This window comes from Saccopteryx leptura, chromosome 12 (assembly GCF_036850995.1).
Source record: "Saccopteryx leptura isolate mSacLep1 chromosome 12, mSacLep1_pri_phased_curated, whole genome shotgun sequence".
Lineage (NCBI taxonomy): Eukaryota > Metazoa > Chordata > Mammalia > Chiroptera > Emballonuridae > Saccopteryx > Saccopteryx leptura.
Window position 1 is genome coordinate 9543530 of NC_089514.1, and position 22398 is coordinate 9565927.

The 22398-nt window shown below is 38.8% G+C and overlaps 1 protein-coding gene across 2 annotated transcripts in view; it reads right to left on the reverse strand.

Annotated features, from left to right (window-relative positions):
- BBS9 (Bardet-Biedl syndrome 9) overlaps window positions 1-22398 on the reverse strand; it is a 384264-nt gene that overhangs the window by 192748 nt on the left and 169118 nt on the right. For both annotated transcript variants that reach the window (XM_066354391.1, XM_066354392.1), the window contains 5 exons: window positions 18693-18746; window positions 13681-13783; window positions 11328-11432; window positions 8924-8938; window positions 3289-3429 (listed from right to left, as the gene is read on the reverse strand). In XM_066354391.1, the coding sequence (XP_066210488.1) occupies window positions 3289-3429; window positions 8924-8938; window positions 11328-11432; window positions 13681-13783; window positions 18693-18746 (418 nt within the window). The remainder of the gene's footprint in view (window positions 1-3288; window positions 3430-8923; window positions 8939-11327; window positions 11433-13680; window positions 13784-18692; window positions 18747-22398) is intronic.

The window sequence follows — 22398 nt, forward strand, 5'->3', positions numbered from 1 at the left end:
AAAAAAGCTCAAGACCATTTAGAGAAAAACGACAATACTCAACACACACCCGGATAACATTCCGAAGTTCTATTCTTCATTCAAAAAAGACTGGACATGCGAAGAAGGAAGAAATTACAACCCGTACATAGCAAGGAGCAAATCAATCCGAACTAACTCAGAAAGGACACATGACAGAATCAGGAGGCAAGGGCATTTAAACAGTCATCAAATTGTCATATGTATATGTTCAAAGAAGTTACATTAGAGACATGGAAGGTATCTTTAAAAGGAGAAAATGACCTATTTCAAACTTTGAGAGATGACAACTACACTGTCTAAGATGAAAACTACACTGGGTGGGATTCCCGGCCCATGACACACTGCATGAGAAAATAACTTGAATGTAGAGCAATAGGAACTACCCAAAATATAGCGCAAGGGGGGAAAGAGATCGAAAACACAGAGCATCACTCAACTCCGGGACTCAGTGACAAATATGTAAAATTTTCCCTCAGGATCCATTGGTTTTGTGCATTTACTTTTCACAAGTACTTCTCACTCTTGGTTTACATAGGACTTCTATATATTGATGTCAAATAAAATTGGGTCAAACTTGGCTCAGCGGTAGAGCGGCGGCCTAGCGTGCGGAGGACCCGGGTTCGATTCCCGGCCAGGGCACACAGGAGAAGCGCCCATTTGCTTCTCCACCCCTCCGCCGCACTTTCCTCTCTGTCTCTCTCTTCCCCTCCCGCAGCCAAGGCTCCATTGGAGCAAAGATGGCCCGGGCGCTGGGGATGGCTCTGTGGCCTCTGCCCCAGGCGCTAGAGTGGCTCTGGTCGCAATATGGCGACGCCCAGGATGGGCAGAGCATCGCCCCCTGGTGGGCAGAGCGTCGCCCCATGGTGGGCGTGCCGGGTGGATCCCGGTCGGGCGCATGCGGGAGTCTGTCTGACTGTCTCTCCCCGTTTCCAGCTTCAGAAAAATGAAAAAAAAAAAAAAAAAATTGGGTCAAACTTATAGGGGTTTTCTTTGTTTCTTTTTGGTTATCCATTTCTAAATTTCACATTTCTTTTACAACAAGAAAAATTAAGTTATTGAAATTATACCTGTTTCTGTTCACAAAAAAAAGAACTGACGTAAACTAATAGGAACAGATGTAGATTAAAAGTAGATTTATTTCTCCTCTATGAAGCTCATTAATTTTATCTCCGTTAAAAAGTAGATTTTCAATAGCAACTTTGCCACTTATATATATGAAGAGTGAAAAGTACTCAGTGAAAAGTGAAAAAGTACGCAGAGTATTTATTTTAAACAGTCACAGGCTTCTAGCATGTTCAACGTGAACATAAGTCTGGGAACTCCAAAAAGAACATCCTGTACCACATAATTGGATCTTGAGGGAAACTGTTAAAAATCTGTCATTGAGTCCCATTCCTAAAGTGAGGGAGAATCAAATATATGCTGATAAGACACCTACGATCTCAAAACAATTGAGCCCCAAATCAGGAGACAAATGGATGAGTTATCTAAGGTTTCCCTAGCTTACAGAGATGGTGTCTGACCAGAAGCATGCATTTTTATTCTATCTCTCTGGGTTCCAGCCATCTACAGTAAATATCAACCACTCAAAAGCCAGGGTCTTAAAATTTTTTTAAAGGCACCAATAAATAAGGTGTGTGACACAGAATTTCCTACTAAATTTCCAGGATAGTATAGAAGATCCAAAGAATTAATACATTTACATACGATGTTATAAAGGTAGTGACTCTTTTCTGTCTTTTTGATAATCCAAATTTGTTATAATAAAATTGATTAAGAAAGAAAGGAAGGGAAAAAACAAAAGGTACAAACTATTTGCTAAACACACACATACATACACACACACACACACACACACGTATACCCACACTCAATTCAAACTAAAGAATAGATCGATTGTAATAAAAAGCATTCCATTTTGAAGGCTTTTCATAGAGTTATACATAAATAAAGCTTTTTAAACACTTCAAATTAATGAAAAATAAGTTCTAAGCACTTTAAGTAGTTAATAGCACAAAATTTGACTTATCATAAATTGCTAACCTTGCGGCAAATGCTCTTTGTGTTCTAAATCCTACCCACTAAAGTGAGGGTGAGAGTGCGTCTAACAGTCAACAGGGACCATTTTTAATGAGAGATTTAAAAGGGTTGATTTAATTCCCAGATTTGTTTTTTTTTTTTAATTCCACCCCATCACCAAGAATGTGAATCGATGGGCCACATTAGAAACCCTGGCTACAAAAGATGCTTTATCCAATCAATGCCTCTCTCTCTCTCTTTTTTTTTTTTTTTTTTTTTTTTTTTTTTTTTTTTTTTTTTTTTTTGCATTTTTCTGAAGCTGGAAACAGGGAGAGACAGTCAGACAGACTCCCGCATGCGCCCGACCGGGATCCACCCGGCACGCCCACCATGGGGCGATGCTCTGCCCATCCTGGGCGTCGCCATGTTGCAACCAGAGCCACTCTAGCGCCTGAGGCAGAGGCCACAGAGCCATCCCCAGCGCCCGGGCCATCTTTGCTCCAATGGAGCCTTGGCTGCGGGAGGGGAAGAGAGAGACAGAGAGGAAGGTGCGGCGGAGGGGTGGAGAAGCAAATGGGCGCTTCTCCTGTGTGCCCTGGCCGGGAATCGAACCCGGGTCCTCCGCACGCTAGGCCGACGCTCTACCGCTCTCTCTCTTTTTTTTTTTTTTTTCCTACGCTACTCAGGAAGAAAAACTGACACCTGGAGAAGGTCACACCTTCACAAATGACCCCCAATGTCCCTGGGATACTGAAAGCTCTCTATACGAAGCCCCTTCTAGACAATCAGAGTCAGAGACTGAACACGCGCCCCCTCCGGCTGCTGACGGCAGTGGAACCATAAAGAGCACCCGCTTATGAGATTACTTTTCCAGGGCATAGGACTATACTTTTTAAAAGGTACCTAGCCAAAAACCTGCTATGAAAATGAATAATAAATATTTACATTCCAAGCCAAAAAAAAAAATTCCACAGTCAAAAAAGAAACATTTGATGTTTTCATTTCTGAACACTGAAGCAAAAATAATGATTATAACTAATTTTAATCAAACTTAAAAGGCACACCTTATTACCCTGTTGATATAAGCTATTCGCCTTTGAACAGGCAAGGAGAAAATCCTGGAGGCATTTTTATATTCGGACTTAACAATTATCTGATAATTACCCCATCATTACCTGCTGGTAAAGGATTCCATTCTGAATTCTTAACATTTCTGATATTACAGGCATGTTACTTCAAAAGTCCTACCTGGAAAGAGACTAAGGAGGCTCACTGGAGGTTTGTTGGTATCAATAGTTAGTTTGTGGCTTGCAATTTTTGAAGGCTGACCTGGTAGGCAGATTAATTTCAGGGGAAGTCTAAATTTACTTTGGATCACTCGAGGAATGCCTGAAATAAAAAGGGAGGGATGTAGAGTCACAGATTTGACAAGTAATTGGGCAAAGAAAAAGAAAACCTAGGCCGCTAACAGTCTGAGCAGCGACATCTCTTAGGTTCAAAGCGCGCTGCCCGCCTGTTTCATTCAGCCAGCATCACCGAGATCACGGCGCGTTGTTATCGTAATTCACGCATGGGCGTTATTATCAAAGAGGGCAAAGCAGAGCCAGGGGATCGCTCTGTGAGGGACAGAAATGTCTAACCACGAGGCAGTACACCTGAAACCAATATAATTTCGAATGTCAACTGTAACTTAAAAATTTTAAGCATGCAGAATTTTTTTAAGTGCAAGACAAAAATAAAATCTTAAGGAACACAGGCATAAAGTCTGCCTTTAATAGTAATGTTATTTTAAATATCATCACAGTTCAACACTATTATACACACACACACACACACACACACACATATATATACCCACAAACATATATATAGAGCAATACACTATATAGTTATATACATATAGTGTATATATATACAATAGCATATATAGTGTATATATAGTATATATAGTGTGTATATATATAAATAATATACTGGGGCAAAAGTAGTTTTAGAGTTGTTTGTATGGAAAATAATACAATAATTAACGAATAATAATGGAAGAATAAGCTCTGGGGTTTGTGTACTTACAACTGTAAACCTTCTTTTGCTTCACCCTGTATAGTTATACAGTTATAGTCAATTACTGAGCTATCTTTAAACTAAGACCTTCAAAGCACTAGCCCTAATTTAAGACTAGCAGCTAAAATGAGTAATGAATATGAGCTTTAACACCAGGAAGACACTATATAACTATATCTACTAATTTCTCTACCCCTCCCCCAACTTTTTTAAGCTTTAGCTTTTTTTACTTATTGAAAATTCAAATTACAATGAATAATTTACAGTCAGTTCTGAGCAGGAAAGCAGAATGTGCTCTATTGAAGTGGTACTGAAGCTTATGAGATTTTATGCATTAATATTAAAAACATTACTTTCATAGAATTAGATTTTTCTCAATCCATTTAACTTTACTAAGTGACATTTTGAAAGGCTTCCTTAGTCACTCAATTGTCCAATTTTTTCATTATGTACACAGGCATATTGAAATACGTAACTTAACAATAAATAATAACAAAAAGTTTAATCAGCATTAAAAGTTTTTTAAAAATCAATTCCTTTCAATATTTTTACAGTGAATGAAACTGAAACCAGAGCAAATTAGGTGCTCTTACTTGTAAATCTAGAGAAGCAATCCTACAACTTTAGTTTTCTGCCCTTTTAGTCAACGAGTCTATTTTTTATCGGGTGAGATAAAAATAACATACAGAAACCTATATGTCCGTGTACTGCTGGACTCTACTTGGCAGGTCCACACATCAATTCCGTTATTTCTTTACAGTGCAGTCAAGGAGCACCTCAAAATTAGCAAAGTAAGAGCAGTTCAAGTATGGGGACATGAGCCCAAAGTAAGATTCCCTACAATTAGCGATAGATTTTGTTAAAGCCAACTGGAGTTGAGTGGCTTGCTCTATATCCAAGCTGGGAGTATACTTTTCAGTATTATTTATTCACTGGGATAGTGAGAGATCATCAGCAAGGGAGACATGTTGATATATGAGGTCAATTAAATATTTTTTCAGAGCATGTGGACCGTATTTGTCATTCTCTTCAACATAATCTATTATCCATCATATTTTACATAGCTCAATTTTTTGCTCATAACCAACAGATGTTAAGTTCACTCGTCCTGGAATCCTAGATGCAAATTATAACTGGTGGCTCTTCCGAAAAGTCCCAGGGTATTATTTCCGGACAGTCTGTGAGATTTTAAAGGCATGTGTATTTGTGCTTTACAATGATGAAATATTTTGACTCAAAATATTTTAGCAGTATGATCTAAGCTACTGCTCAAACCACAACTATGAATATCACCACAAAAAATAATATTATGAAGGGTTATTTTTTTCCAACTTCATATGATATATTCCATATATCCCCAAATTGTAGAAATATACCTACTAATATGATTCCTCTACAATATATAAATTATAGCCTCAAATAATGGATGCAGACTGGAAAGAACAAAGAAACTGAAACTATTTTATTTCCTTCATTTTTAATGAACAGAATAATGGGAAAACATATTTCAGCTTCTGAGAATTCTGATATGCCCAGAAACAAGCTATCTTTATTTACCTTGAACAAAAGTCTGAGCTAATTGTTTAAACAAAATTTGGCTGTAATGGTTCTTCTAAACCTATACTTCTAAAACTGTGGCTTTATTTCACTTGAATTGGGTACTGATTGGAAAAAAAAAAAGCATGATCAATATTAGCCTTACATTACTGAGTCTATATCTGAACATTGCTACTAAATCTTCAAGAACCCAGAGCTAAGGACACTGGTGTGTGTGTGTGTGTGTGTGGGTGGGTGTGTGTGCATGCACGCGCGCATCTGTGTTTCAAAAATTGAAATAAATAGACTGCAAGCACTAATAAGCCCAAGAAGGGAAATACATTATAACTCCATTCACAGTTTAGTTAGGTCAGTTAATATCACACATTAGGGCAATGGTGTGCAATTGCTAAGGTCTGCAGAACCCCTCCAAAAGTTCTTTTTCTCCAGGAATTATGAACCTGTTTCACAGGACATTTGGAAAACATTATTTTGAAAAATGATGACACTCATACTTAATAAAATGATGATGGCCATTTTTTAAATGCTGGCAGCTTGAAAAGTTTTACCATTGTGGGGGGGGAGGGAGAGGAGTGTGAAACCTTTAGAAACCAGTTTGAAGAAACCGTATCTTGAAAAGAATAAATCACAATGCCAGTATTTTATATTACTTCCCGTCAAATTAAAACCCAAGCACTTCAAACCACGAGCTCTAGTATTTAGTCGTGGGGTTCATCAGAGGCACACTTCTATTGAGATTTACGTTTCCTTGAGAGTCTGTCAATCTGGCTCCCAATTACTCTTCAGACTACGACTGTATCCGAGCACTCGAAGCCAGAGACACGGGAGTGTGTGTGGGTGCGTGCACGTGAGTGTCTGTAACAAGGAAGGTAAGAGAGAATTACACATAAAGACTTTCCAACTGGCTTTCAACTCAGCTGAAGGAGCCTAATTGGTCCTAACTTCGCCTACCATCAGTGATATTTTCTCTGTGTAGTTGGCAAACAGGCTTATTCAACTCTGAATGTTATGCTGAGAGAAAAGAAAAAGGTTGGTCATTTATAACATCCAAATATTGGCCTACTCATTCATTCATCAGACTGGCTCTGCACTGCAGTTTTCACCAAACATAATCACCTCCTCTTCAAACACTTCCCTTCCTAGCCTACCAGAGGAAATGGAGAGTTGCAACCACTACGGTGCAATTAATCACAAAATTATTTAACACTTAGAGAGAAAAGTCACATCGAAACCACTCCTGACAGACCAATTTATCCAGGATAGAGAATTCTAATTACACCTGGCACACCCAAGAGCCCAGTATCACTGTCAAGAGGGAAGCCAAAATGTGCTTTAAAAAGTGAGAGAGTGAAAAGAACATATATATCAGAGTGGAAGGACTAAATCAATGAATCACACTTCTACGGAACGCCTGTAGCGCTCTTTCCAGGGGCCTGCTAGAGTCATTTCATACTGAAAACAAGGAACCCCAAAGCAGTGGTGATGTCTGGTAGCCAGAACTTCCTCGACCCCTTCCTGTTATGTCTGGCTGCGTCCTGTGCTCCATCTGTAATCATGTTTTACACTGTCCGTGTCATGTAACCTTAATGCAGAAATAACGGAGACTCACTCTTATGGGACAACAGAAAGCCTCGCCTGCTCCTCTCTCTGCCCGTGTAAAAACAAGACTGCTTATCGGCCTCGCAGCCTGAACGGATCGGGCCGATACAATGGACCGGCCTTTGAACTGCGAAGCCTTGTGTGTAAAGTGAGAGTGAAGTGGTAACACGTTGTTTTCCTGCCTACTAGCTGAAGCTGAGTATTTCAACTCCACTCCCTAAAACTTAATTATAATTTTAGATCATAAGACATTATTAAAACCAGCTTTAGCTTTGCATTGAAATACTAAAATTTCCATATATTGTGATTTTTTTTCTCCCCTAATGGTTGGGAACTAAATTTAGAGTTAGAGGGAATAAGTTACTTTCAATAATAACCTTTTGCTGATTTTTTTTAAAACTTAAAAACAAACCATTTAAATAATAATAATATAGTATTTTACAAAAGTCAGCACAAATCTTATCAGTTATATGCAATCTTGAAAAGTAAAATATAAATATTCATTATTAATAATGGGTTCTTTACATTTGTTCTGAAGACATTGCTTTAAAAAAAGACACTGCCTTAGGCAGGGTTTCCTGTGTGAAATACAGATTTGGGATTAGGGGAACTGAGATCTACATATTAAAATTCTTCTACTATTATTAATAATAATAATAATAATAATGGGTTCTTTAATAACCCAAATTCTAACTTGACAAGTTTATGTTAGTAAGCTAATCACATACTTCTATTAAAATATTTCTCATATCAGTACATTTCCACCTCCCAAATGCTAAGCAACTCAAGTTGTGATCCCCAAAATTGTACGAGTAAATATTGCCATTAATTTAAAAGTATTTTATATATTTAATACTAAGTGATTAATATTATCTAATATTTATTTTTAAATATCTAATACTAAGACAAACCACCAAATAAAGTCAGTGCCTAGGAGAAAAAATAATCAAAGCAGAAGATTCAAAGAATAGTAGTCATTTATCCTATTATTGCATACTTCACATGTGAGTGCTTGAGCCCCGCTCTCGAAGAGCTCATAATCTGCTAGGGAAACCGACGAAACAAACTTAATGAGATTCATACTTTGATAATTAGAGTCATAAACAAAGGTTTCAGGGAGTGCAAAATGGGTAACAATTAACACTGACCCAGGCAAGTTCAGGGGGTCAGATTCTTGATGACATTCCCTCATAAATTCTAAACAAGACAAGGAATAGGGCCACAGAATGAGTACTCATGGCATTCTGACCAGAGGCAGAGGTGGGTCTGTTGGGGCATATAAAAAAGACAATTTAGAATTCAGTGGCAAACACCTTCTGTTCCTTACCATTTCTTTATTTCAGTAAAATAAGATAACAGAGCATACAGGTAAATCACCAGTGACTTTACTGAAATAACTTGTCAATGACATATGACTTAAAAAAAAATAGTCACGGAGCCTCACTCTCATCATTCTGAAACAATCAAGACTGAGTGGAAGTCTCTAAGAGACGAAACATCTAGTATTGTCTCCATAGCCAAATCAAGAAATTCAATCATCCCTAAAGAGATTTCTATAATTAAAATAGCATTCCGTAAAAAGAGTTCACTCATGGCCATAATACCAATTCAATTTGTTGACCACATTTCAGTTCAGTATTCATTTTGTTCTAAATTATCATCTTACCTTCAGGATTTCGCTCTATCCATCAGAGGCAACGCAAAAAAGGGTTAGGGGAAAAAAGAATGCAACAAATTACTGGTGGTGAAATTACAACATAAATTTAATACATTTCTGCTTAAAAATATAAATTAAAATCTTTAAGATTTTCACTGATGATTTCAATGGCTCTCTGGTAAAAATGCGTTGTTGATCCACAACTGGAGAGTAAAACATGAATAAATGAAATCTAATCATAGATCTGTAATTCCATTCTCAGAAGTCCACGGGAGTGTGTTATTCCAGTGTAAATGTGGCAAAAAGAGGTAAAGATACATGACCCAGCCAAATAGCAAACCAAACTCAGTATGTAAATGGCATCAAGAGCATTAAATGAATTGCTGGAAAAAAAGTTGAGTGAAAGGCCAAATACGTAATAATAATTTTTCCAGTTAGTCTTGCTTATATGATCATTTCAGTCAGTAGATACTGCTATGAGTGGGGAAGGGTGGGCCCTGTCTTGGTATTCTTTTATTTTCATAGACCTTTTTTTTTTTTACTGTAATTTCAAATTAACTTTCAACCAATTTAGCAATAATTTATGATCTTTTAAATTCTGACTATAGAAAAGTGTAATAGCTAACAATGGTATGTTCAACAATAAGCTCACAAACTTATTTTACAACTTTGTAATGCATTCTTAAGCATTTTGTCCACTTTACTAAGTTACCCATCTCTCTGACTTTCAAACAGCATCATGACTTTCCCTTGAGAACGAATGAAATAACTACTTGAATTGAGGCATCAACGTCTCTACAGCTGCATATTCAAAGTATAATAGGGTAAACGGTATAATAATGCCTACGATTATTGAGATGCTCAATTAATGATAAATAATCTAGAGACTGTAGCCAAATATTTCTTACTCTCAGTTCATGGTTCAGAGTCACAGTGAATATTTCAATGTTCTTTCAGAAACATCCCACTAAAAAGTCCATCATTCTTTGATCCCTTAAAGTTTTGTATTTCTTTCTGAAGCCGGACTCCTCAAAGCCATTGAAACATAAAATAGTATGTAACCTCAAATTTTGAAAATATACATAAATGGTTAAAATGGTCACTTCTGACTAAAAATAATATTTTTCAAAAATTTAAAGCAAAGTAACTTACAAATCAGAAGAAATAGATTTTGAAAACGTACTAAAGTTATAAAACCATCTCAGTACACAGAATTAACACATAAGCCCAAAAATTCACTTAGACAAAACAAAAATTATAATGATAAAAAACATTGCTAAAATAAGCAAAGTGGGCATTAATCGAGGGAAAACTGTATGCAAATGTTTTTTAAAAAGAAATGCAACACTGCTGAAATACCTTACTGTCAGTTACACTGAATTTAAACATTATTTTTAAAAGCACTGATGAATTATTCTTACTCTACCCATTAACTAATTGTCAAACTGTTACTATAAAAAAGCACCATACAGGAAAAAACATAAAATTAACCCAATTAAGTTGAAACTTATAATAACTGAATCTCAACGGGACTAAAGACAGCCTTTTCCCACTATTTTCCCAGCTTTATTGAGGTACTACTGACATATATGTAAGTTTAAGCTATACAACGTGATAATTTATACAGGTATATATTGCAAACAGATTACCACAGTAAGGCTTGTTAACATCTTCATCTCACGTAATTACTATTTTTTTTGTGTGGTGAAAACATTTGAGATCCACTCTCTTAACAACTTTCAAGTATATAATATATGTAGTATTGTTAATTGCAGTCACCATGTTACACATTAGACCCCCATAACTTATTCTTAGAACTGGAAGTGTGTACTCTTTCACCAACATCTTTTTATTTTACACACCTCCCTTGATCCCTGGCAACCATCATTTTATTAAAGATAACTTTTTTAATCTAAAAAGAGTTTCTTAAAAAAAAAATAGATCAAATTTTAGTAGATCTGTTCTTAAATATTTTAACATGTAAGATACTAAAGAGTATTAGTCACTAAAATAATATCTAATACTCTGAATACTGCCCTAATGTTAGAGTAATCCATAACAGTCCTTTTCATTAATTCAGACGAGGCTTTTCTCATTAGTTCAAATAGATAAAGTCTGACTAGAAACCCTTCTCTTAGGGAGAATAAAAATATATCATATTTACTATTAATTGAAAAGATAGAACCAAACATACGTACAGAAATCAGCTAAACAGACTTATCGTTATTCATAACACACAAATCTAATTTGGACATACAATTTTATTTAACACTAGAAAAGAATATTTTTTCACTTAATAACATTTTACCATGTGTTTTTCCAGCTTATCACTTAAACATTTAACTCATAACTCCCACAAGTGCAAAGGAGTGATTAGTCTTGTAAATTCCCGAACAACTGTACGTTTGTTTACCTGTTGGTCTGGAATAGGAAACAACGGCATTTCCTTCCAGTTCAGGCGGCGCATAACCTCCTTTCAGACAGACGGAAAAGGCTACTGTTCTCGTCATCTCTGGTTCTATAAGCAACGTGAAATGTACGTTAAATCATCTGGACAACTGTTAACAACAATTAAAATTAGACGTATATCGCACGCCGGCTAAGTAAACACTTTGCATGGATCAAGTCACTGAACCGTCACAACAAACTTATAAGGTGGTGGTATTACTGCCCCCTCCCCTTTCTTTTGCAGGAGGACACTGGCTGCAGGGAGATGATGAGGCTGGCCCAAGGTCAGATAGCTAACGCTCGGCTGGAAACATGGCGTGCCACACCACGGCTTCTCTTTACTGAGAAGAACAGCGAGCAAGGTACGCAAAGGGGCAAGAGACTGTGGAGTGGGGGCCAGCACTCGACTGTGGACAGCACGCAGACCACAGAAGTGGGGGGTGGACATGGACATCGCTACAACCGCGGACTCCGCAGACTGCACAGCCATCTACACTCAGGTATCTGACCTCCAGTCTGCATGAGAGAGCCACAAGAGGTTTGTCACTGGAAAAAGAAATTGTTCAGAATGTGTTTTAAAAACATAAATTAGCCTGACCAGGCAGTGGCGCAGTGGATAGAGCGTTGGACTGGGATGTGGAAGGACCCAGGTTCGAGACCCCGAGGTAGCCAGCTTGAGCGTGGGCTGCTCATCTGGCTTGAGCAAAAAGCTCACCAGCTTGGACCCAGGGTCGCTGGCTCCAGCAAGAGGTTACTCGGTCTGCTGAAGGCCCGCAGTCAAGGCACATATGATAAAGCAATCAATGAAAAACTAAGAAGTCGCAATGCGCAACGAAAAACTAATGATTGATGCTTCTCATCTGTCTCCATTCCTGTCTGTCTGTCCCTGTCTATCCCTCTGACTCTCTATCTGTCTCTGTAAAAAATAATAATAAAAAAAAATAAAAAATAAAAAAAATAAAAAATAAAACATAAATTAGAAGTATTGTGAAAAAATAGGAAATAAAGTGAGAAACCGATGGTTGGACATCACCTACAAGGTTACTTCAACCAATCAACCGTTCCTTCAACTCACTCAATGAATACTGAGTGTCCGCCGTCTGCCAGGCACTCAGGTAAGGGTTGGTTATACAAAGGCAAAAAAGAGAGAGATGTTCTTGACTTCCAGAATAAGACAAAGATTCCCCAGCTCAACAGTGGCAGTAAACAAAAAAAGAAAAAGACTCAAAAGATAATTCAGAAATCACTTTAACACAACTAATGACAACTTAGATGTAAGTGGTAGGGGATAAGAGATCCTAGACAAAGAATAAGAGTTGTCATTTACGACCTGTCTGCTATTTCAGGCATTATTGCAGATATCGTACACAGATTTATTTTTTTAATTAGATCTTCAAAACAGCCCTACAAGAAAGACATCATTCTCCCCTTTCTGCAGATTAAAAACACTGAGGCTACCAGTAATTACTAAGGTAGTTTGCCCAGCGTTACACGCAGAGCGCGAGTCCGGGCCAGGATTCCAACTCAGGCCAGACTCCAAAGTCAATATTCTTTCCTCAAACATTACTGATTCAATAAATAGCTCACAAGAGAAACACCAATAAAGAAAGCCTTCCAAATTATAGTGTTTAAGTACAATTACAGGTCCACCTAGTGAAGGGAAGCGCTTGGAAATCTGTAATTACTTCAGAACCAACAACCATTCATTGAATGTCCATGCCTGATGCTTAATAGGGAAAACACCATAAGCAAAATAACACAAGCATGAATCTCAGGAAGACACCAATCTCTCGATTCAGACAAGAAATATATTCATGAAATAAACACACATAAAATGTTTAATTAAAAAGAAATCTTGGCCTTGGCCGGTTGGCTCAGTGGTAGAGCGTCGGCCTGGCGTACAGAAGTCCCGGGTTCGATTCCCAGCCAGGGCACATAGGAGAAGCGCCCATCTGCTTCTCCACCCCTCCCCCTCTCCTTCCTCTCTGTCTCTCTCTTCCCCTCCCGCAGCCAAGGCTCCATTGGAGCAAAGATGGCCCGGGCACTGGGGATGGCTCCTTGGCCTCTGCCCCAGGCACTGGAGTGGCTCTGGTCGCAACAGAGCGACGCCCCGGAGGGGCAGAGCATCGCCCCCTGGTGGGCAGAGCGTCGCCCCCTGGTGGGCGTGCCAAGTGGATCCCGGTCGGGCGCATGCAGGAGTCTGTCTGACTGTCTCTCCCCGTTACCAGCTTCAGAAAAATACAAAAAAAAAAAAAGAAATCTTCACACCACGATAGACTTTAAGCTAAAACAAAGCACGTCCCCAACAAAACACTCACCCATCAATTCAAAAGTGAATTGGGCACTCGACAACATTAATGGCGGCTGCACATAGACCGATAGTCTGGCTCTCTGCAATGCCACTCGGTTCTGCAGTGTGACCTAAGGAAGTAGAAATTGGTATTAGTTGAAAATTACATTCTATCCGTATTAATAAAATACCACAACTACTTAAAAAAATTACCACAAATAATTAGGAAACATCGTCTGAGAAAAAAATATGAGTAGCCACAAAACATAACATGTAACATAAGGAGTGTATGTGTGTGTGTGTGTGTGTGTGTGTGTGTGTGTGTGTGTGTGTATTAAAATGTCCTACCCTCCACAAAGAAGTGAAACAGATTTTTCTCTAAAGAAGATATAGGAAAGTCCAAAAGCACATGAAAAGATGCTCAATATCTTTAATCACTAAGGAATACAAATTAAAGCCGCAATGAGATACCACTACCCAGCTACCAAAATGTTATAAACAAAACAACAAACAGAAATAAATGTTAGAAAGCAGATGGAGAAACTAGAACCCTCATATACTGCTGATGCAAATGTAAAATCATAAATAAGTAAGTAAACAAAATACAGTCTTTCCATACAATGAGATTCTACTCAGTAATACAAAGAAACGAAGTACTGGTCCACGTTACAATGTGGACAAACCTTAAAAGTAGTGTGCTAAGTGAAAGAAGCTAGTCACAAAGAAACACACTTTGTATGATTCCATTTCCATGAAAGGCCAGAATGCCTAAATCCAAAAGGACAGAAGACAGACTTGCAGATGGAGGAGGGTATGAGGTAGGGAGTGGGGGGGATGGAAGGGAGCAGGAAGTGACAGCTAATGGATATGGGGCTGTTTTTATAGTGGATGAAAATGTTCTAAAATTAAATTGTGGTGATGATTCCAACTCTGCAAATATGCTAAAACTCATTGAATTATACACTTTAAATGAATAAATTGTATGGTATAAGAATTATATCTCAATAAAGCTATTTAAAATGTTCCATCACTGCCTGACCTGTGGTGGCGCAATGCATCAAGTGTTGACCTGGAATGCTGAGGTCGCCAGTTCAAAACCCTGGGTTTGCCTGGTCAAGGCGCATATGACAAACAATCAATGAACAACTAAAGTGAAGCAATTTTGAGTTGCTACTTCCCGCTCTCTCCCTCCCTCCTCTCTGTGTAAAATCAACAAATAAAATCTTTTAAAATGTTCAATCACTACTGCATATCTAAGCTGGGTAGATTACCAAACTAGTGCTCTTGCTTGATGATGCCAAGAAAAACCTTCGCACTCCGATGAGAATCAACAGGAAAGAACTCAGGTTTGCCTGGGAAGCAGGCTGGGGATTGGGGGAGAAGGCCAGCACCTCTCTCTGTCCCTTGTGAAGGAGATTCTATAGAAACCATCAGGCCTCATTATCAGGGGCATCATTTTCAGGCTAGCAAAGAAAAGGTTTAACCATCTGGACAAGCTCTCTTTGGGTTTTGTTTCCTAAATGTCCCAGGTTCTCTGAAGAGTCTCCTTTGCATGAGTCCATGCGCCTGGTGGGGTAAGCCAGACCTACCACAGCAGACCTGGGTATTGCTAATGCTCTTATAGCTCTTCAGGTCTGATAACCAGAGTTGAGAAGCACTCTCTACCTGGCACTTTTGCTGTGAAACAGTTCAATCTAGTTGCTAGACTCTAGTATACAATACAGATGCAATTCATCACAAACTGACATAATGCAAGGGCATACTAATTTTTAAGAAAAGTAGTTTTGAATTTTCTCTTTAAGTAAAAGGCATGTATCACTTATTCCTTAATTTTATACACACACACACATTATAGAGAGAGAAACCATATATAGCAATATACTTTGGATACTGCATGAACTGACCCACAAATACCACACACATGCAATTACATTCAGTAAATGTCTTATATTAATTTTAAATAACATGAGTATGCTGTATAACTTTAAGATAAGATAAAAATGAAAATTTTGACTTGTAAAGTAAAATTTTTAAAAGACAACTACTGATGCAAATGAATACAAAAAGCACAACAAATGAACAATTAATCCTCAATTGTTATTTTATAAGCCCTGGTAATACATGTGGACTCTGCATCCCACAAACAAAGCCTCTTTGCTGATGTCTGACCATTATAAACACAATACCTTTTTAGTAAAACCCTATGCATGTGCCACAGACAACATAGTCCACTGAATAAACAGAACACATTTTAAATATTTTCTATTAATACTATTATAATGATAGCCTATACATGTATTTTACATTAAATTAACCTTACTAATCATAACCATTAGCAGCTTTCTCTATTCACAGAACCACATTAATGAATTATTTATGTGCATTATCTCATTTAATATTTACAGCATGGTAAAACAGCTACTATTACGATATACTATTTTGACAGAAGACAAGATGGCGATGGAGTAGGCGGACATACCAACTTCCACCTCCCAAAACCAAAGAGGATTACTATATACTATTTTATAGAAAAGAAAACTGTGGCTCAGAGAAGCTAAATATATATATTTGCCCAGGGCCATTGTGTTTATAAGTGGAGGAACCACAGTTTAACTTCTGTCCACCCAAATCCAGAGCCTACACTCCATCAGCCGTGCTTAAGTCTCAAAACAACTCTGCAAATAAAAAAGTATCCCCACTTTACAGTTTATTAAAACCAGAGGTTCAGAGAAGCTAAATCACTGCCCAAGACCATCCAGCCAGTATGTGCGAGAGAGTTGAAAACTTAGTTTAAAGGTGAAAATGAAAAACCCTCCGAGTCGGAACAAGCCATTTGTGAGAGAACAGGTACCCTGACTCTGCCTGGCCTAATCTGTGTGTATCAGACAAAGGTCACACAAGTCGGCATCGTCGCAGAAGTGTTCGCGTTCGGTTTGGAGGCTCTATGATGACAGCTCTCATGCACGGGTTTCCTGAACCCCAACAACGGGCCAGGCACTTTCAAAAGTGAATCAAGGAGATGTGTGACGAAAATAACTACAGTAACAAAGAAGAGTTGTGTGCGAGCCAAAAAAAGAGTGAAAGACTTGGCTAGATCATAAACCTCGTATTTTAGGAGCAAAATAATTATAGAATATTAAGGGAAAAATATAAAACATTAATACAAGAATTTTCCATGCTATTTTCTGCTTCTAACAAAATGAAATAGGATCCCTAGGAAATATAATTCCGAGTTCTTATCCTAGATCTAGAACTGCGACTCCAGAGGCCGGCTCCGAACACCCCCCCCTCTCCGAGCTGCCTGGAAGAGGAGGTCGTGTGTCATGCGCACATACTCAAGGTAGCCACATCTTCGCTCCCTTGGAACCTATGGAAACATTTTCTCAATTAACAGGATTTATGATGATGGAAACTTGCACGGTTATATATCTTGGCGGCTGCTGTTATAAAAAGCTGTAAGGAGCGATTTATAGCAGAAATTTGTATCAAAACTGTCAGACAGAACCAGGAAGTCATTGTGCCTGCTGGGTGAGTCCAGCGGATTGCCTGCCACCTTTGTGTGTTGTCTCCTTTGCCACGCTCTTAGAATGGCCACAGGGAAGTCCTTCTCACATACGGTAAATTCCACTAATGAGGGAAGATTTTCCAGGAGCGTCACGCTATCCTTTTCAGGTGGCTGCCACACAGGAAAGCCCAGGCTCCACGGGAGGGGGAGAAAGGTAGGTTTTACCCGCAGCAGCGCGTAGAAGCTGGCGGGAAATGAACATGAGCAATGCTATCTGGTTTGGAAACAAGACATTTTCGCAATTTACAGCGTGTGCCTGAATGATTATGTGTATGTGTCTGAACAATATCAGTAGATAGATATAAAAAGGGTTTCCCCACAAAAATAGTCTATAGATCATTCCTGGAACTCGGCAGGGTTTTTTGGTGTGTGTGGTTTTTTTTTTCCTTAAGTGTTTGATTTCTTGCCACTAATGCTTTTCCAGACTCCAAAGTATTAATGAGATAGAGCCTTTGATTGAATAGGGGAGAAGCAGGCTGGGGAAAGACCACCCTTGTTTCCAGTGGCAAGAATCCAAAAAAATTAGCTTAGGAAACTGTTAAAAGATTGGGCTCCCTTCAACTTCTACCCAAGATCCCCACACGAGGGCCACCCGCTGGGTCCAGTGTAAGCGAACACAATTGGTAAAGCCTGGGTACCCTGTCAAGCTCCTCCAAGGACAGCAACCCATAATCTAAGAAAATATAAAGCCCTGTCCAAGTTTTGACTAAGCGAATCGCCAAGATCCACAACTTTCCCTGGCTCCAAGCTCCGGGCAGTGATAAATATTTTCAACTTAATAATGTGCTGACTGATGACCACACTTTCATCTAAAGGCCTTAAGAGGGTTCTACATTTGAGTTCTAGTCTAAAACTCTACAATGACAGGACTAAACATTTTAACCAAAACCACATCCTTCATATTCTATTTTTTTAGGACTATCAATTTGTCACTACTCTACTTTGTGGCTTCTTCCTTTAATATTTTCTTGCTATAAATACACCTCTTTAAAGCTAATATTATGGCAGATGGATGACTGGGAATTCTTTTCAAACACATATATAATCATACATGGAAGAAAGATATTATTATCACTCATATAATTCCCAAGCATATATATGATGCTTCAATCAACCAGTTGGTCTAATGATGACAATGGTTGGTCTATGGTGATGACATAATTCCTTTAGCATATTTAAAATGTTATCTTTGTTTCTAGAAAAAAAGACCATGGATCATACAACACATTTAAATAATGGTAGAAATAAGTCATAATAACTGTTTATATTATGTACATATTGCTGTGAATACAGTTATCTGTTTTATGTTCGTAGAAAGCAATGAAGGTTATCGATTCACCACCCTGAGGAAATTATACAAATTTCAGGTGTGTGTTTGACATTTCCATAGGCAATTTTCAGAGTGAGAACAGTGACAAGTGTGATGAAATGTGTAAGGTTGTTTGCACATTACAGTCTAGAGCTCGGTACAATACCTTCACTGTGGCGGAAGGGACAGGGTCAGCTCCCACTTCAGCGTCAGGAGCTTGCTGTGAACACACAGGAGAAAGGAAGAAAACAATGGTCTCAATATCACATTCGATGAGCGACTACATGGCAACAGATACACTCCCCGCCCAAATCGGGAGCTGGCTGTGAAGGGCTTACCACTCTCACGACAGACTGAGAGAGCCCACGTCCTTCTCCGAAGTCTTCACCCGGAAAGTCATGAGTTAATATTCATAAACCCACCTCCTCCTCCACGTAGTCTATTATCAAGCTATTCTATTGCCAAAATTATTTAAATGCTGAAACTAATTCTATTAACTCATTCTTTATAGTACATGGAAGAAGGCCTTCTTCACGTCTCAGTTGAACATTATGCCACTCTTTTAAGCCCTTTTATTTCTAACATGCCGAAGGTATGTTTTCTTCTTATTAATCATATGAAACCATATCTAAGACACGTAACTGATAACATAAAGACAGAGTGGTTTTACACCTAGAAAGTGAAAGTAAAAGTATGATTTTTTTTTTCCTTCACTAGCTCATATTATAAACTCATTCACTTTTTGAGCATCAGCCCAGGTCACCTGCTACTACCTCTTAAAGAGTTCAGAGTACAATATAATGGAGCAGACATCTCCTTATAATTTATAACTTATTTTTCAGAGTGGCAGAATAAAACAAAGGGGCAGCACATTTTCCAGTAATGCCCATGTGAATTCCTGGGGAACAATGAAGGTCCTAAAATCTCCATCCAACCAATGAATAGATCCACTGTACTTGAACTTAACCTATTTGAAATGTTTTAACTAAAAAAAGTTAAGCCATGTCGAAGCAATGGAGATTGCTATGATATAATGGGCATCAACATAATTAAGAGTTGGGAGGTTCAGATGCTGTTTACGACTCCACGGGAAACCACATGTGAACACGAATCCGACTTCTCCATCAAGAAGATAGGCTAGCCAAGCTTGCCCCTCTATAAAAGACCCCATTCTAATATAAATTACATTATTTCTTAGATGCCTGCTTTCATATTAATGATTCAAAATAAAACATTAAGCCAGGCTTTTTGCTCTAGTATTACTTAAAATCCAGGAAATGTTTTACATTTACCTGTCCAAAGACCTAGAAAAGAAACAAACAGCTCCTGTTTCCTGCTCTTTCCAATCCATTGTCTAAACACCTAGGTACTCCGAGGGCAGCAGTCCTTTGGGAAATAAAATTATAGCCAGAGAGAAATGGCCATACAAAGACACCATGGCACCGGAGCCACATAAATCACTGGACTAATGTTTTCCAATGGAATGAATACGATACTCTCAAGAATCTCTTAAGAAGGAAAAAATAGCGAGACAGGGAAAATGAAGCTGGAAAGAGACACCTACTTAAAAGGAAATGGCACTCCAGGTTGCCAACAGGGAACTATACATTACAATCTAGCGCTATTACATAAGGCCTTTTCCTACAAGGATCAAAAGTTGCTAAAGAACAGAAAGGGAATTCCTCATTCTGAAGAGCTTATGTTTAAGAGAACCTAAGAAAAAAAAATTTATATAAGTTGCCCAAAGGAAAAAAGGAATCATTCCCAAGGCCAGAGAACGTGTGTACATTTGTCAGCTAACTAAGCAGAAATGTTCCGCTCAGACTACACCCTTCAGGTAGAGTGAGAAATGGTGTGTGCTGAATGGCCAATGTTTAAAACAGTGCCTCTACTATGCGACCAGCTGGGTGAATGTTTCTTTCATATGTGGTCCTATTTTTTTTAAGTGTACCCAACTTACTATACGATGGCAATGTTAACGTGATTTTTATCATGACTTGGGTTGGCCATTAATACTGAAATTAATCTGTGAAAACTTATGACAACTACTTACTATATTATGCTCTGATTCTCAGATATTAAAATCACTTCCTAGACAAAATGATATGATGTGAACTCCAAATACAGTAAAACCAGTGGATTCGATCATTTGTCTAAACTGACCAATTTTTGGTATAAACACAGATAAAATTAACAGATTTTTCCCAAAAAGCAGGTAGTGAGGCATAACCAATCATAATCTAACAAATGCCTACAGAAGATTAAACAGGGAGATAGGGTTATATAACCAAGGATAGTCCCCCTTTCATCCTCCTTGATTCTCAGTTTTGTTCACTCACTTATAGAACAAGTAGATATTGAGCACCTATATGTGACAGGTTCTAAGATATGGCAGGAAATGACACAAGTAATGAAATATAGATGGTGGTGGTGGTGGTGATGGTGGCGGTGGTGACGGTGATGGTGGTGGTGGTGATGGTGGTGTTGGTGGTGGTGACGGTGATGGAGATTGTGGTGGTCATGATGGTGGTGTTGGTGGTGGTGATGGTGGTGGAGATTGTGGTGGTGATGGTGATGGTGGTGGTGGTGGTGATGGTGATGATGGTGGTTGTGGTAGTGATGGTGGTGGCGGTGGTGATGGTGATGATGGTGGTTGTGGTAGTGATGGTGGTGGCGGTGGTGACGGTGGTGGTGATGGTGGTGGAGATTGTGGTGGTGATGGTGATGGTGGTGGTGGTGGTGGTGGTGATGGTGATGATGGTGGTTGTGGTAGTGATGGTGGTGGCGGTGGTGATGGTGATGATGGTGGTTGTGGTAGTGATGGTGGTGGCGGTGGTGACGGTGGTGGTAGTGATGGTGGTGGCGGTGGTGACGATGGTGGTGGTGGTGATGACGGTGATGGTGATGGTGATAGTGGTGGTGATGGTAGTGGTGGTGATTATGGTGGTGATGGTGGTGGTGATGGTAATGGTAATGGTGATGGTGGTGGTGATGGTAGTGGTGGTGATGGTGATGGTGATGGTGGTGGTGATGGTAGTGGTGGTGATGGTGATGGTGATGCTAGTGGTGGTGATGGTGGTGATGGTGGTGGTGATGGTCATGATGGTGGTGGTAGTAATGGTGGTGGTGATGGTGGTGGTGATAGTGGTGATGATGGTGGTGATGGTGATGGTGATGATAATGTTGGAAGAATTAAAATGTAATTTTATGATGATGATGCTGGTTAATTATCACAACAATTCAACAAAGGAGATTATATTATTACTCTCATTTTACAGATGAGAAAATTCAGACTAAGAAAACTAAATACCTTGTCCTGTACACACCATCACCCTCACCATCACCACCAATACCATCACCACCACCATCACCATCACCATCACCACCACCACCATCACCACCACCATCATCACCACCACTACCATCACCACCATCATCACCACCACTACCATCACCACCACCATCACCAGGACAGAGATGGAGGAAGAGGAGGTAAGAATTCCTGGCCCAACTGTTTACTCTTAAATAAGCACCCTCATCACAGCAACATAATGTATTAAAGTCTGTAAATTATCAAACCCTGCACTAGGCCTTTCATAAACATTATCACATTGATCCGTCAAAATATTTTTGTGGGGTCAAGATGTATTATTCATTTGAATTAAAATGATCTCAATACTCTGGTACTGAAAAGGTAAACTTTAAAAAAAGTTAGATCAGAATGATGATGAGAACCCCTTCTACTGCCCCCCTCCCTTTTTTTAGACAGAAGTCTTCCTAAGGAACTCCTTACTACACTAAGAGAGTAGAAATGTTTATTTCTAGAAAGTAACAAAGATTAAAAGTTGTTATCTCCTTAAAGCTTCTATCTG